At 50.9% G+C, this 16156-nt stretch overlaps 1 protein-coding gene across 1 annotated transcript; it reads left to right on the top strand.

Moving 5' to 3' along the window:
- Positions 1-4303: 4303 nt before the first annotated feature.
- On the top strand, positions 4304-12972 carry LOC122907592 (membrane primary amine oxidase-like). The gene is made up of 5 exons (XM_044250404.1): positions 4304-4392; positions 5279-6837; positions 11345-11630; positions 12359-12488; positions 12689-12972. The coding sequence occupies exons 1-5, from the start codon at positions 4304-4306 to the stop codon at positions 12962-12964; spliced, it is 2340 nt and encodes a 779-aa protein (XP_044106339.1). The 3' UTR covers positions 12965-12972.
- The last annotated feature ends 3184 nt before the right edge of the window (positions 12973-16156 follow it).

Here is a 16156-nt window from a genome sequence, read left to right as displayed (position 1 = left end):
TCAGCAAAGATGTACAGCATGCCTTCTAAGAACCAGACCCACACGAGGCACGAGGATACGTTAGTGAATAAGACACACAGGTTTTGGGGGCGCCTGGGTGGCTCAATGAGTTAAAGCCTCTGCCTTCGGCTCAGGTCAGATCCCAGGGTCCTGGGATCGAGCCCCGCATCAGGCTCTCTGCTCGGTGGGGAGCCTGCTTCCTCCAATCTCTCTGCCTGCCTCTCTGCCTACTTGTGATCTCTCTCTGTCAAATAAATAAATAAAATATTAAAAAAAAAAAAAAGACACACAGGTTTTGTCCTCGGAGGAGCGAAGGGTAGTAAAGGACAGTTGCAGTTAGGACTGCAAGGAGGGGGGGAAGAGGCCAAGAGCAGAGTCTCCTGACTAATCCTAGGGGCTGGGGAAGGCTTCCTGTGGGACAAAATGTCTAAACTGGAGACAAGGAGGACAATGGAGAGAACTTTCCAGGCTGGGGAAACAGCATGATCAAAGGTCAAGAGGTGACAAAGCAGCACCATCGAAGTACCCACGTTCATTGCCAGGCATGTGGGCTCTAAGGAGAGCCTGGAGGGACAAGCAGGGGACAGATGAGGCATGTTCCTGCAAGCCATGGTTACCCTAAAGAAAAATGTGGAGCCACGAAAGGATTTGGGGCAAGGGAGTAAGAAGAGTCAGATTTACCTTTCAGGACATTCCCTCTTGCCCAGATACAAAGAAAGGAGCTGACAGAAGACCTGGCCATGGGCAGTGAGTCAGAAGTAAGAACTGATGGTGGCCTGGACATCATTTCAGGCCCCAGGGCCCCGGGGAGGACTCCTCTGGGGAGTCCAGCCTCCTGTTTCAGAGAGCCTCCATCAGAATCCCACATCTGGGTTCCTCCCTCCTCCCACCTTCTGCTGAGATTGCTGGGAAAGAGAGGTGGGATCTCTGGCCCCTGTCTGGGCTTTCTCCAAGCAGCCCATTACCTCCTGAATGGAAGAACATTATAGTCCATGTGATGGGATCGCTTGAGAAAGTCAGTTGCTGAAGAAAAATCCCACCCAACAATTAGGCTTTTCTGAAGTTGGTATGGTTATGTGATAATTGGTTAGATCATCCCTGTAGACTTTAAATGGTGCAAAGTGGGTTTGAAAAAAAAAGTAAACCCCCATAAAAGAGAAAGTACCTTGCCTACCCCTGACAGCATCTTTGACTGGGTTTGGCCATGAGGATGGGCTCAGTAATTCCACAGCCTCTTTATCTGGTTAAGGGGGAGCCCTGCCCTTCAGGCTCTTTCTAGAAGGTTCTCCTTCCATTATCCATCCACTCTTCTGCTTGTATTTTCCCTCCCTCTCTCTTGACTGGTTCTTCTCCACTCTCATCATGCCAAGCCTTCCACAGGGACCCTGAATCTCCTGGGCGGGGGGAGGTCTTTGCTCTGCCTATGCCTTTGCAAAAACTCCTTCCTCCAAGGAGTGTCCTCCCGCAGTCACTCCCCCACCCACTGCCCTCCCTCTGCTGGCCCGCAGCCACAGACACTGCGACAAAGGTCACCAGTGACTTCTAAATGCAAAATCAATGGGCCTTTCCAGCCGCCTACTTTCTGGATGGCTCAGTGACATTTGACCACATCGCCCACCCCCTTCTTGAAATTCTCTGCCTTGACTTCCCTGCATTCTGACCCCTCCTCATCCGTATTTTGCTGCTTCTCATCTTCCATGCTGGTTCCTTTACCTCTGCTCCCCTACCAGCCCACATAGCCCCAAACTTAGGCTTTTTCCAGGACTCTGTCTTGGGTCTCCTGTCTTCTCTGTCCCAAAGTCCTCTACCAGCGATCTCGGCCTCTCTTACTTAAACTGCTAATGCTTGCTGTTGGCCCAAATCTGGATTCTAGAACATCTCTCCTACGCTCCAGACACAGAGTCAACCGCCTTATTTCTAGGCATCTCTACTGGGACTTCCCAGGAGCACCTCAAACTCAACCTTGTTCCCCCTTAAGCTTGCTGCTCTGCAAGAACGTCCTTTCTAGTGAAAAGCCCAACAGGTCACAGGAAACCTTTGTGTCACCTAAGATACTGGGCTCATTCTCACCTACCCACACCCAGTAAGGCACCCAGTCCCATCACCCCTGCCCTTAAACATCTCAGACTCTTGCCTTCTCCTCTGTCCTCAAGGTCGCTGGTCTCATCCTGCCCCTCTGCCTCTGGTCTGTCCCATACCCACGGGCCCTTCCACACTGTAGCCAGAGCTATCTCCCTACAAAGCAGATCTGAGAGGAGCTGTGCGCACCAGGTGGGCCCGGCTGACCGCTCAGGGCCTCTGGGGCAGCAACTCCGCTGAGACACCGCGTTCTGGGGCCCTGTCTTCAGCCTGCAGACTGGGGGTGGACTCTGGCTCCCAGGGATAAACTCATCCCATTCATTGAGGCCACATTTATTCAAAGGGAAATATGACCCAAGGAGAGGAGCAGGGCTGTGGTCCTGCCTCCTGAGTCATTCTCCAAAAGGGCCACCTTTTCAGCAAGTTTTTAGGGTCTTTGACCTGACAGCTGGGAAGATTTGAATGAAATGATATCAGAGGGGACAATGTGACAGCAAGACACATAGGGAAGGTGTCAGGGGTGGCCTCTGTTATATTCAAACTCTCCCACCAGCCAAGACAAAGGGCTCTCCCCGATCGTGACCCACCTTCCCATATGTGGGTCTGACGATACCTCACTAGAGCGAACATTTTTGAACTCTGCTTGGCAATACTGGTCAGAGAAACCCCAGCCATCATAACGATGTGTTCTTAGCTGGGAGCTGAGACAGTAACTTCTCCAAGAGCCCAGACTTGAGCTCCCTGGCTGGCACACTGCCTTGTGGCCAGAGCTAACCCTCGACATTAGATCCTGGTCCCTCTTGGGCAGCCCTCTCAGGTCCTTTCCCTCCTTGGGAACTTTGTGCTGTCACTCGATAAACTTTACTATCACCGAATAAACTTTGCTTTGCCTCCTACCACTCCTGTCTGGTCGACCTCTTCATTCTTCAAAGCAGCATGACCAAGAACTGTGGTTACGGAAGGAAAAAATCCTGTAATACAGGGAGGAGAATAAATGGTTTATCTTTGTGCAAAGGACAAAAGTATGACTAAGCAATTCACAAAAGATCTACAGATAGCCAATAAACATATGAAAAGATGGTCAGCGTCTCCAGTAAATATGAAATAATGTTTGTAGTATATATATACTATATATAGTATATATGTATATAGTTTCATATAGTAAGTATGAAATAATGAGATACTATATTTTTACATGAACATTATCAAAAGAATTTTAAGATTGACAGTATCTGGAACCTGGGTGGCTCAGTCAGTTAAGCATCTGCCTTCAGCTCAGGTCACGATCCCAGGGTCCTGGGATCGAGCCTCACATTGGACTCCCTGTTCAGCAGGAGGCCTGCTTCTCCCTCTCTCGCTACCCCCTGCTTGTGTGTGCTCTCTCTTGTCAAATAAATAGATAATCTTTTTTTTTTTTTTAAAGTCAATAGTATCTTGTAATGCCAGTGGTAAAAACAAAAATAAAACAAAAAAAAAAAGATTCTGGTACCTCATATTCCAAAGGTCGCATGGCCCGTTTCCTGCCTCCGTGGTAGTAATCCTATTGTCCCTGTCTTGATGCAAGTTCTCTAGTCCTTCATCTCCGTGTTACTGCTCAGTGGATGGGAGACTGGGTATGACTTCTGCTCCCCAATACTCAGGGGTAGGTATTAAAGGTCATGTTTCTTTATGTCTATATTAGGCAACAAGCTCGGTGCCCTGGTACCTGGTTGGCGGGAAATTCAACAACATGTGCTCATCTTCAGGGTTAGGGAAGACTGTAGTCTGGGATCTGGGGTGGGGGGGGTCAGCCAGTCTTCAGGTGACAGCAGTCACTGCTGTTATGTTCATTTTCTCCGGCCCCAAGACCAGCCTTGCTAGGGCAGTGAGGCGGGGACCTGCCCTGGGGGACAACGCACACCCGCTTTCTCCTGTGCCAACTCTCCCAGCTCTGAGATGCCTCACCGTCCACCCGCAATTAGGACCTCCCTTGAAACAAGTACCACACAAAACTTCCTGATCTGATCTCTTCTTCCCCTCATTTGTCCCCACCGCACACCAAATACACAGACCTTTTGGCCCTTTCCTGCCCATGCCAGGCTATCTCGAGTTTCTCCACATTTGAACCTTCTGTTTCCTTTGGCTGTCGTAACTTTCCTCTTCCCCACCACCTCCCACTGATGAACATATTCCACCTGCAGGGTTGATCTAATGTCATCCCAGGCAAATCTTCCTGGGCAGGTCCATGTTGGAAAGGATTCTCTCCCAGACTGATGAGTGCCCTTCGGGGAACCCTCAGTCTCTTCTTGTTCCCCTGGGGACCTGGCTGCCCAGGTGAGTGTGGCCTCCTCCCATTACCTGGCAGAGAAGGGAGGTGGCTTCCCCCTCTGCCTCTGCAATGTTTTCCTGGAAGTGGAGGGCTGTGGGCTTCTAATTAATTCCACAGCCAGTTTACCAAGCCCCCTGACCTCTGACTTGGCCCATCAGTCTGACTTAAAGGGGAGACCAGGGGTTTTCTGTTACACTCTGCACCTGCCCCCCCCAATTTCTGACTGGCTCCACACCCTATGCACTGCCCTCCAGTGATCTAGGGTGCTCAGAGCCTTCCCACTGTAGATCTGGCTCCGGCTTCAGCTTCCCAGCTCCCCCCAGGTGCTCTGTGTTCTCAGCATTACTTTCGAGCCTGCTGGTGGGGGTAGGCAGGTGAGTTTCGGTCGCAAGCTCGTAGCCAGGAAAAAGATTCTACCCGGAGAGTGGAGGAAGAACCCAAGGACCGTCCTTTTCTGTTCCCGTTTCTTCTTCCTCTTGCTTCCCTCCAGCTGTATTATTTTGTATTATTTCCAAAACCTACCCTTCCCCCAGCTTGGTTCCCCGACCCTGATCCTGAGTGTTTGATTTGGAACAAGGGGACAGAGGCTTACGTGGGCCATTTAAAGTCCAGGCTCCTACTTTAGCTCCACCCCCCGAGCTTCATCTGACCCCTGGCCCCCTCCGGCTCCACCCCTACCTCCATCTGCCCTCGGCAGCTTATCGTCAAGGTGCCCATCTCGCCTCCTGCCCAGCAGCACCACTCAGAGACCAGGACACTCCAGAGACCCAAAGACATCTTGCTCCCAGGTTCTGTCTTTTCTCTTTGTATTTCCTGCATAATGACTCAGGAGCCTAAGGACCATCCACGAGACTTAACTATGGCTATCTTCATTATCTTGTCCCTGTATAGTGTGCTGGTGACAGGCATGGGTGAAGGTGCGCGTGAGAAGGTTGTGGAAAGGGAAGGTGAACCCGGCCAACCTCCCCGCTGCCCCTCCGTGTCCCCCAGTGCCCAGGCCTGGACACACCCCGGCCAGAGCCAGCTGTTTGCAGACCTGAGCCGAGAGGAGCTGACAGCTGTGACGAGCTTCCTGACCCAGCAGCTAGGGCCAGGCCTGGTGGATGCAGCCCAGGCCCGCCCCTCGGACAACTGCATCTTCTCGGTGGAGCTGCACCTGCCCCCCAAGGCCGCTGCCCTGGCCCACCTGGACAGGGGGAGCCCCCCACCTGCCCGGGAGGCACTGGCCATCATCTTCTTCGGCGGACAGCCCCAGCCCAACGTGAGTGAGCTGGTGGTGGGGCCGCTGCCACGGCCCTCCTACCTGCGGGATGTGACCGTGGAGCGTTACGGCGGCCCCCTCCCCTACCACCGCCGCCCCGTGTTGCTCCGAGAGTACCTGGACATAGACCGGCTGATCTTCGACAGAGAGCTGCCCCAGGCTGCCGGCCTCCTCCACCACTGCTGCTTCTACCAGCGCCAAGGACAGAACCTGGTGACGATGACCACGGCTCCCCGAGGTCTGCAGTCAGGGGACCGGGCCACCTGGTTTGGCCTCTACTACAACATCTCGGGGGCCGGGTTTTTCCTGCACCCCGTGGGGTTGGAGTTGCTGGTAGACCACAAGGCTCTGGACCCTGCCCGCTGGACCATCCAGAAGGTGTTCTTTCAAGGCCGCTACTATGAGAGTTTGGCCCAGCTGGAGGACCAGTTTGAGGCAGGCCTGGTGGACGTGGTGCTGGTCCCCGACAGTGGCACAGGTGGGTCCTGGTCCCTCAAGCCCCAGGGGCCCCCCGGTCCTCTGCCTCCTCTGCAGTTCTATCCTCAGGGCCCCCGCTTCGGTGTCCAGGGGAGTCGAGTGACCTCCTCATTGTGGACTTTCTCCTTTGGCCTTGGAGCTTTTAGTGGCCCCAGGATCTTTGACATCCGCTTCCGGGGAGAACGACTAGCTTATGAGATCAGCCTCCAGGAGGCCTTGGCTGTCTATGGTGGAAATTCTCCTTCTGCTCTGCGAAGCCGGTACACAGATGGTGGATTTGGCTTGGGTCACTTCTCTTCAACCCTGACCCGGGGGGTGGACTGTCCCTATGGGGCCACCTACGTGGACTGGCACTTCCTTCTGGAATCACACACCCCCAAGACAATACACGATGCCATTTGTGTATTTGAACAGAACCAGGGCCTCCCCCTGAGGCGACATCACTCAGATATCCACTCCCACTATTTTGGGGGCCTTGCAGAGACAGTGCTGGTGGTCAGATCTGTGTCGACCATGCTCAACTATGACTACGTGTGGGATATGGTCTTCCACCCCAACGGAGCCATAGAGGTCCAACTCCACGCCACCGGCTACATCAGCTCAGCCTTCCTCTTTGGTGCCGCCCAAAGGTATGGGAACCGGGTTGGGGAGCACACGCTGGGCACGGTCCACACCCACAGCGCCCACTTCAAGGTGGATCTGGATGTAGGAGGTAAGACATCCCTGGGGAAGCAAAGATTCCAGCAGAGGGGACTGAGGTCTCCATGTCTTGCTTTTTTTTTTTTTTTAATTTTATTTATTTATTTGTCAGAGAGAGAGAGGGAGCGAGAGCGAGCACAGGCAGACAGAGTGGCAGGCAGAGGCAGAGGGAGAAGCAGGCTCCCTGCCGAGCAAGGAGCCCGATGTGGGACTCCATCCCAGGACGCTGGGATCATGACCTGAGCCGAAGGCAGTCGCTTAACCCACTGAGCCACCCAGGTGTCCCTCCATGTCTTGCTTTAAGAATTGTCACCTAGGGGCACCTGGGTGGCTCAGTGGGTTAAGCCTCTGCCTTCGGCTCAGGTCATGATCTCGGGGTCCTGGGATCGAGCCCGGCATCGGGCTCTCTGCTCAGCAGGGAGCCTGCTTCCCATCTCTCTCTCTGCTGCCTCTCTGCCTACTTGTCATCTCTCTCTCTCTCTGTCACATAAATAAATAAAATCTTAAAAAAAAAAAGAATTGTCACTGAAGGATTAAAAGATTACAAGTGAAAGTCAGGTTCCTCAGAGATTTTCACGCTTAGCAGATCAGTTATTCTCCCATACTTAAGAAAAAAATTCTTCCATATTTTTAAATATAGCATCTGCAATATTTAATAAATTATAACATTTGTTATATTGTATACAATCTATAAGTATCATATACAGATGTAAATATTTTGAATTTTCATTATCAAAATTGGATCATAACATACATACATTTTGCCACTTCTGTTTTTTTCACATAACAATGTATCATTCATGCAAGCAACAAATAGTTACTGAGTGCATTTTTTTTTTTAAGAAAGGGAGCAGGGGAGGGGCAGAGGAAGAGAGAGAATCTTCAGCAGGTTCTACAGCAGACACAGACCCCAAAGCAGGGCTCCATCTCACGACCCTGAGACCATGACCTGAGCTGAAATCGAGAGTCGGACACCTAACTGACTGGCCACTCCGGCATCCCATGAATGGGTATTTGTGCCAGTCACATCCCTAATGCAATTTAACAAATGAAACAACAACCCTGCTCTCGAGAGGCTTACATTCTAATGGAGGAGTGGGCAACATGTGGAGTGCCTTAAAAAATATGTATGATAGAAACATTATTATGCTTAACTGTTCTGTGCCTCAGTTTACCCAAGTGTAAAAATGGTGTAAGAGTGTATTCTTAGTAAGACTACTAGAGGATTAATGATGAGTACCTTAAAACAACATCTCTTTAAAAATATATGTTTATTTATTTATTTCCCTAATCTCTACACCCAGCATGGGACTCGAACTCACAGCCCCAAGATTGAGAGCCTCATGCTTTTCTGACTGAGCCAGCCAGGGGTCCCCAAAACAATTTCTCTTTTGAAATAATCTTAGACTGAAGAAAAGTTACAGACATTGTCCAGTTCCCATATACCCTTCACCCAGCTCCCCCTAATGTTAACATCTTATATAATTGCAATATGGTGATCAAAACCAGGAGATTAATATTATTACAGTACTATTACCTAAATTACAGATCTTATTAGAGTTTCATTAGTTCTTCCATTAACTTTCTTTTTCTGTTCCAGGATCTAATCCAGGATCCCACACTGCATTTAGGTGACTTTTCTCCTTAGTTTTCTCCAATCTAAGACAGCTCCTTGGGCTTTTCTTGTATTCCATGACCTTGACATTAGGGAAGATTTTGGTCATTATGTTGTACAGTGGCTCTCAAATTAGGTTTCTCTGTTATTTTCTCATGATAAGATTGAGATTGTACTTTTTTTTAAAAAAGATTTTATTTATTTATTTGTCAGAGAAAGAGAGGGAGAGAGAGTGAGCACAGGCAGACAGAATGGCAGGCAGAGGCAGAGGGAGAAGCAGGCTTCCTGCTGAGCAAGGAGCCCGATGCGGAACTCGATCCCAGGATGCTGGGATCATGACCTGAGCTGAAAGCAGCTGCTTAACCAACTGAGCCACCCAGGCGTCCCGACTTTTTTTTTTTTTTGCAAGAAAACCAGAGAGATGACATTATGCCCTTCTCAGTGCATCCTATCAAGGGGTATATGAGGTTGATATGTCTTATTACTGGTGATGTTGACCTCAAGCACTTGGTTAAGATGGCGTTTTCTGACTTTCTCCATTTTACAAGTTAGTACTTTTCCCAGGCACCTGGGTGGTTTCGTCCGTTCAGCAACTGCCTTCAGCTCGGGTCATGATCCTAGGGTCCTGGGGTCAAGCCCCATGTTGGGATCTCTGCAAGGCAGGGAGCCTGCTTCTCTCTCTCCTTCTGCCTATGACTCTGCCTGCTTGTGCTCTCTCTCTGTCAGATAAATAAGTATTTATTTAGTTAGTTAGTTAGTTAGTTATTTGACAGAGAGAGCAGGAACACAAGCAGGGGAGTGTTGGGGGTTCCCCAATAAATAAATTATTTTTTTAAAAGTTAGTATTTTTCCATTGGCAGTTAATAAATATCTTGGGGTGGGGTGCCTGGGTGGCTCAGTGGGTTAAACCTCTGCCTTCAGCTGAGGTCATGATCTCAAAGTCCTGGGATCAAGCCCCGCATCGGGCTCTGCTCAGAAGTGAGTCTGCTTCCCCCACTTTCTCTGCCTGCCTATCTGCCTATCTGTGATCTCTGTTTGTCAAGTAAATAAATAAAAACCTTAAAAAAATAAATATCCTGGGGCAATTACTTTGATGCTATACAAATATCCTATTTATTTTCTTCTTACATTCTTGCCTACTAATTTTTACCATCTGTTGGTAGACTTTTTTTTTTTTTGCAAGAATTGTCCAAGAATTCCCTACTGGTCATTTCAAATTTTTTCTTTATTCTTTTACATTAATTAATTAATTAGAATTCTCCACAAGGAAAAATTATCCTCCATTGACATTGATTTATATATGCAATTATTCATAACCACACAGATTCATGGATATTTATTTTATTCTAAGGGTTACAACCCAGCAGTTTCATTTACTCTGTTCCTCGCACTATCCCAGTATTGGCCATTGGGAGATGCTTCCAGCTGGTTCTTGCTCCTTTTAATATGCTGCCATCCTTTTTTGAGTGCTGCTTCTTTTTGGCACCATGGGATGTTCCTTTTTTTTTTTTTTAATTCATTTGAGAGAGAGAGACACCCAGGTGCCCCAAGATGTTCCAGTTTGAGCTTGTATTCTCCCTGCTCCAGCCCTGGAATCCAACCTCTTCTCCAAGGAGCTCTGGCTCCTTTTTACTGGAGGATGCTCTTTAGAAACCAAGCCCAGGTCACCCAGGGTGCTCAGAAGCACTGGGCCGTCACTGCTTTTAGGCTCGCTCCTTGGACTTAGCTAGAAAATCGCGTTATGTATTCTACCTGGCACGCACATCTCTCTATCTCCACACCTAAGCAAGGATGGCTCTTCAAGCTCTTTGAACTATGCCTGACATGTAGTGAGAAGTATCAACCATTGTTGCTGTCATTATGGTCCATATGAGCCCATTGTGTGGATGTTCCAGAAACAACTGTGGGCCTTTAATTGTCACCTGTGGTGTGGACTGGGGGCAGTGAATCCCCAAAAGGAAAGCAAGATTCTACTGCTACTTTGGCATATATTCCTTACTGCTCCTTGGTCTCAGGTCAAGGTTGACTCCCAACAGGGTACCTAGTTAGATTCTAATGAAAATCATTCAAAATTCCCGGAGCTCAAGGAACAGACTCTGCCTTTGGCCCTGCTCTTAATTCCTCACCAAGCGCCAAACGATAGGAAGCACCATCAAGCTCCGGCAGCATTGGGCCCGGCTCTGATTTGCCTTCCCTCTGGCTTGTCTGTCTGCTGTCTGCGTGTGGTGCGCCCACTCTGTGTGGCTGTCCTCTGTGTGCTGCTGTGTGGGCAATGCAGAGCCAGAGTGAGACCGGGGTCCCCAGCATCACCACAGTGCTAACCTCCTGCCCTTGGTGACAAGCCTGAGCATGTTACTTAAATTCCCTAAGCCTCAGTTGTCCCATCTCTACAATGGGCACAAGGATAGTTCTTCCTTCATAGGGTTGCAGTGTGAATAAAGCACCAATGCCCTGCAGTGTGCAGAGCTCCTTGAGGGGTAATGAATGTGAGCTACCGCTGTTATTATGGTCATGATAAGGCAGTTCCGGTGATGCTATGGGGCTTCATTCATGAGCCACAGACCCTTTCCTTGGGTCAGAAGGAATCAGACTCTGCACATGGCCTGCTAGGCTGCTCCAACCTCAGGGCAACCATCCTCCTTGACCAGCCCTCAAAGGGACGAGGTCAGTGGAGGCCCGGTCACAAGGTGTCCGGGATTATTCCCAGAAATGACATCAGGCATCACCAAATCTCTGGATTGGGGTATCTTGGGGAGAGGGAGGGAAGCAGGGACATACTCCATCCTGGGTTTCTCCTTGGCCCCACTCTGAGGCTGTGAGTGGCGGGCAGGGGACAGAGTCCAGAGGCAACAGGGCAGCTGATAACTGGCCCTCCCTCCCCCACACCTCCATTCCTCCCCTGCAGGACTGGAGAACTGGGTCTGGGCTGAGGACATGACCTATGTCCCCACGGCGGTCCCCTGGAGCCCCGAGCACCAGGTGCAGAGGCTGCAGGTGACCCGGAAGCTGCTGGAGACCGAGGAGCAGGCCTCCTTCCCCCTGGGAGGCGCCCGGCCCCGCTACGTGTACCTGGCCAGCAACCACAGCAACAAGTGGGGTCACCCGCGGGGCTACCGCGTCCAGGTGCTCAGCTTTGCGGGGGAGCCGCTGCCCCAGAACAGTTCCTTGGAGAGAGCCTTCAGCTGGGGGAGGTGAGTGGTGGGGTGTCACGGCTGGAGGAGGTGGACTGTAAGACGGGCCCATGTGGCTGAGAAGCTACGTTGTCCCAACCTCCCGCAGGTGTGCGTGCACATACACAATCACAAACACGCGTGCACAAACACACGCTCCTGTGGCCACAATCTTAGTGCCGCTCAAAATGAAGCCAGCCCACTGCACGGAGGGAGAGGCGGAGAGCTCCGTGCTGAGTCAAACATGCTGAGATGTGGAAGGCGGAGTCCAGGCTGCGGGCACACGGGGCTGCACTGTGCCATTCTTTCAACTTTTCTGCATGTTTAAAATGTTCACAATGAAAATCGGAGGGAAACACCAAGAGGAAGAGAGGAACGTGGGTTGGAGGGAATATACTGTCCTAATACCTAGGCAGTCGACATCCTGGGATAGACTGAGGATGGGAATCAGGCCCCGTCTGCACGCACGCATCCAGGGTGCGGGCTCAGATCTGGGTGGGCGCGTGAGGATGCCATTCCCACCTGAGGTCTGAACGGTACACCCGTGAATGTCGGAGATACGGGATATGGAACAAACTCCAGAACTCTGTGGGACAGAGAGACAGAAAGAGAACAAGTATACAGAGAATGATAATGAGGCTCGATACCGTGAGACCTTTGTGCTCATTTCCCGTCTGTGTTCCCTCTTCGGTGGGGCTTCGGGCAGTAGGACAGGTTGCTGACCTCATGCTCTAATCCAATCTTCCTAGGTACCAGCTGGCCGTGACCCAGCGGAAGGAAGAGGAGCGGGGCAGCACCAGCATCTACAATTTGAACGACCCTTGGTCTCCCACCGTGGACTTTGCTGACTTCATCAACAACGAGACCATCACAGGGCAGGTGAGCTGAGAGGGAGGAGGGGAAGACAAGACGGGGAGGGAAGGGGAGCTAGGATGAGCCGCCTCATTCACTGCTAAGCTGGATTCCTTGGGGGTCTTTAGAACCTACTGGGAAAATCCTCACATCCAGGGCTGCTGTAGGAGGCAGGCCTGTCCCTCACGAAGCCAGGCCTCAGGATCCTCTTTCTTCTCCTCTGCCAGGACCTGGTGGCCTGGGTGACAGCTGGTTTCCTGCACATCCCACACGCGGAAGACGTTCCCAACACGGTGACTGTGGGGAACAGCGTGGGCTTCTTCCTCCGACCCTACAACTTCTTTGACCAGGACCCCTCCTTCGAGTCTGCGGACTCTGTCTATTTCCAGGGGGACCAGGATGCCGGGGCCTGCGAGGTCAACCCCCTGGCTTGCCTTCCCCAGGCTGCTGCCTGTGCCCCAGACCTCCCCGCCTTCTCCCACGGGGGCTTCTCTCACAACTAGGGAATAGGGATAGGGAATGTGCCAGGGACCCCAGGGTCAGGCTGTGGGGAGAGGAGCAGTGTGCACTGGGCCAGGCAGCCTGATGCCCTCTTTGCCTTCCTTCCACCAGGAATCTCCCTGCCTCCCCTTCCCCCCAGGCTCCCTCTCTATGGCCCTCCCTGACACACCCTCCCTGCTGGGAGCATCCTGAGCCTGGCACTGGGGGAGGGGCGGAGATCCCAGACCTGCTGGGTTCCTGTCCCAGAGAGAAAAATGGCCAACTGATGCCGGGACTGATGGCCAAGCTTTTCCCAGAAGATTCCTGTTTCTTCTAACAGTTTTTTAATCTTACTTTTTTTTTTTTTTTTAACAAGATATAATTCGCATGCCATTAAATCGCATGTACATTAAACATGTACAAGTTAGGGGTTTTTAGTATATTTACAAAGTTGTGCAACCATCACCGTATCCATGTCCAGAGCGTTCTCAACACCTAAGAAAGAAACCCCGGACCTGTTAGCACTCTATTTTCCCTCCAGCCCCTTCCTGGCTCTAGGCAACCACTCAGCTTTCTGTCATTGTCAATTTTCTGATATTCTGGACATCTCGTATAAAGAGATTTGTAGAGTCTGTGGCCTTCTGTGACTGGCTTCTTTCTATCAGCATCACGTGTCTGAGGTGCGGACGTGTTGCAGCAGGTGTCCGTCCTTCGTTCCCTAATGGCTGAGCCCCGTTCCACCCCGGGGAAAGACCACGCTTTGTTCATCCGTTCTTTCCCTGATGGCCATTTGGCTTGTTTCCACTTCGTGGACAAAGCCGCGATGAACCTTCGTGAAGAAGCTCTTGTGCGGACAAACGTTTTTGTTTCTCCTCAGCACACCCCGGCGTGGAACTGCTGGGGCGTACGGTCGCCTGAGGCTTAACCTTTTGAGGAATCACAGACTGTTGTCCAACATGACTGCACCGTTACTTCTCCCTTCTTCTTTTTTTTATTGGGCTAAAACATACATTACACAAAATTTACAGTTTATAAAAACTGATCATTTTTAGATGTACAGTTGAGTGTCATTAACATTCAGAAGCCTTCTGGGGCCTTCCCAGCTCCTCCTCTGTCCTTGGGTCTGGAATGAAGACGAGGCCTCCAGAGACCAGCTGTTCTCTCGAATACCAGGGCAGCGTCCCCACCAGGCCTGTGTCCTTCTTATCCCAGAACATTCCTTCTCCTCCCTGTGTTCCTCCTCCTCCTCCTCCTCATGCTACTTCAGCTTCTGCTCCCTGGCATTTCCCTCCTCTCGGTACCTGAATAAAAATGTTCCTCCTGTCATCTTGTCATCTGTCTCCTCTGCCAAATAGTCTTCTGAGTTCCTGGCATGGATGGAGACCACAGGGAATATGCTTTTGAGATAGGATGGTCAAGGGACAGAAGCAATTCAGGGGGTTTTGTGGGTGGAATGTTCTAAGGGCCACGAGTGACAGTGGCCTCCGTTCCATCAGCCAGCCCCCATGACCAGAACATCACTGAAGATAGCAACCAGAAAGCATCCGAAGCCTGGCCCTAAGGCCAGGGGCTGTCTGTTCAGGGGCAGGCATGCCAATGAGCCAGGGGTGTCCCAGTGAGAACCAGCCTGGCCTGGTCAACAGCCTCCAGGGCCTCCCATCCCCATTGGCCTTCCTGCTTGGATAGCTTGCCTACTTGTGTCAGTCTCTTTTCTAGAAAAGGGGGTTGTGGGGTCAGGAAGAGAGGGGCTTCCTTTCCCAGGAGGAAGGCCAGGCCACTGACCCAGCCCTAGGGGAGGGCAAGCCATGGAAAGAGGGTAATTGAGGGCACAGACATTTGGGTCCAGCTCAACTTGAGAGCAGATAGAAATGCGAAGACACCACGGAAATCCTATGGTTCCCTCGAGAACTGCCTACACCCCCAGGTTAACCAGGTGATGTGGAAAGAAACTAAGTTCTGGCAAAGGGACCTTCATACAAAGACTAAAAGCCATGGGAGCCACACAGTTGATTCAAGAATAGCAGCAGGATATGGTGAAATATCTCAGATGGAGAAGGGATGAAGGCAGAGCTGGTTAAGACAGTTAAACTGATGCTTCTTTCCATTTTGTTTCTAAGTTCAGCAATTTAGTGTCTCTTTATCCTCTCAGCCCGGATAAATGCCCTGTTTTGACTTTCTTGTGTTTCCTTGTGTGAAAAAATTTGAACCATGATGGGTATAGATGCTCTCCTCTTGGCTCCCCCAAGCCCGCACCAAACAAATGCGGGGAGGAGCCAAGAATGCTTCTCTTGGCTGTTCCAGCTCTGCTTCTCCTCTTGCAAGAATGGGGAGAGGGGACATGTGCCCCCAGGCTGAGGTCTGTGTGAGGGGCTCTGCTACTGTGGCTCACCTGCTAACCAATAGGTGTGTGATGGGGCTCCCCACTGGGGTCAGAGGGGATAATCTGAGCCACTCCGAAGGAGTGGGTGCACAGGGAGTGCTCAGGAAAAACCCTGAGGCAGCCTCGATGGAAGGCCTTCCTGGGAACACACGCTTCCAGCCGCAAGAGAAAGAGCAACCGGACCCTGAGAAATAGCCTAGAGAGACCCAAGGTTCAGAGTAGCAAAGTTGTAGGGGAATCCTGGTAAGTGGGAAAGAACTCTGGGAATGTGGGTCTCTGGGGACTGTTGGACCTACAGACCCCACTGAAAGGACCTCAACCACCACACGCACACACACTATCCATGCAAGCTGATCTTTTAGCAGCACCTGCTTCAGGTCCCCCCTCCAACACTTGACCCATGACCGATGGTTGGCCATGTTTGCTCCACTCAGACTTTGTAGGCAGGTATCTGCAGCTTCTATATAATTCTTCCTCTTCCTTCCCACATCTGGACTCTGTGACTGGAAATTGATTATAAGGCTTTTATCCCAGACACCTGCCCATGGCATGTTCCTTATACTCCTTGGCCTTATGTCTGTGGGTCAGAATATGATGGGGGGACTCCCCCTTTCTTAAAGACCCTCAAGGAAAGTGACGTCTCAGTCTTTCCTGCTTCTCCCATTGAAATGGAGCCAGGATGATGAAGACCAACCCCGGGTGAGGTAATTTCCATCTGTTGCCTCACAACAACCTTGAGAAGCAGATATTATTATCATTCCCATTTTACAGATGAGAACACTAAGATTCAGAGGGATTAAGTAACTTGCCACAAGTCATCTGGCTAATAAACAGG

Source organism: Neovison vison, chromosome 5 (assembly GCF_020171115.1).
Source record: "Neovison vison isolate M4711 chromosome 5, ASM_NN_V1, whole genome shotgun sequence".
In the NCBI taxonomy this organism is placed as follows: Eukaryota; Metazoa; Chordata; class Mammalia; order Carnivora; family Mustelidae; genus Neogale; species Neogale vison.
Note: the sequence above shows the minus strand (reverse complement) of the source record. Positions and strands in the feature narration are given on the sequence as shown.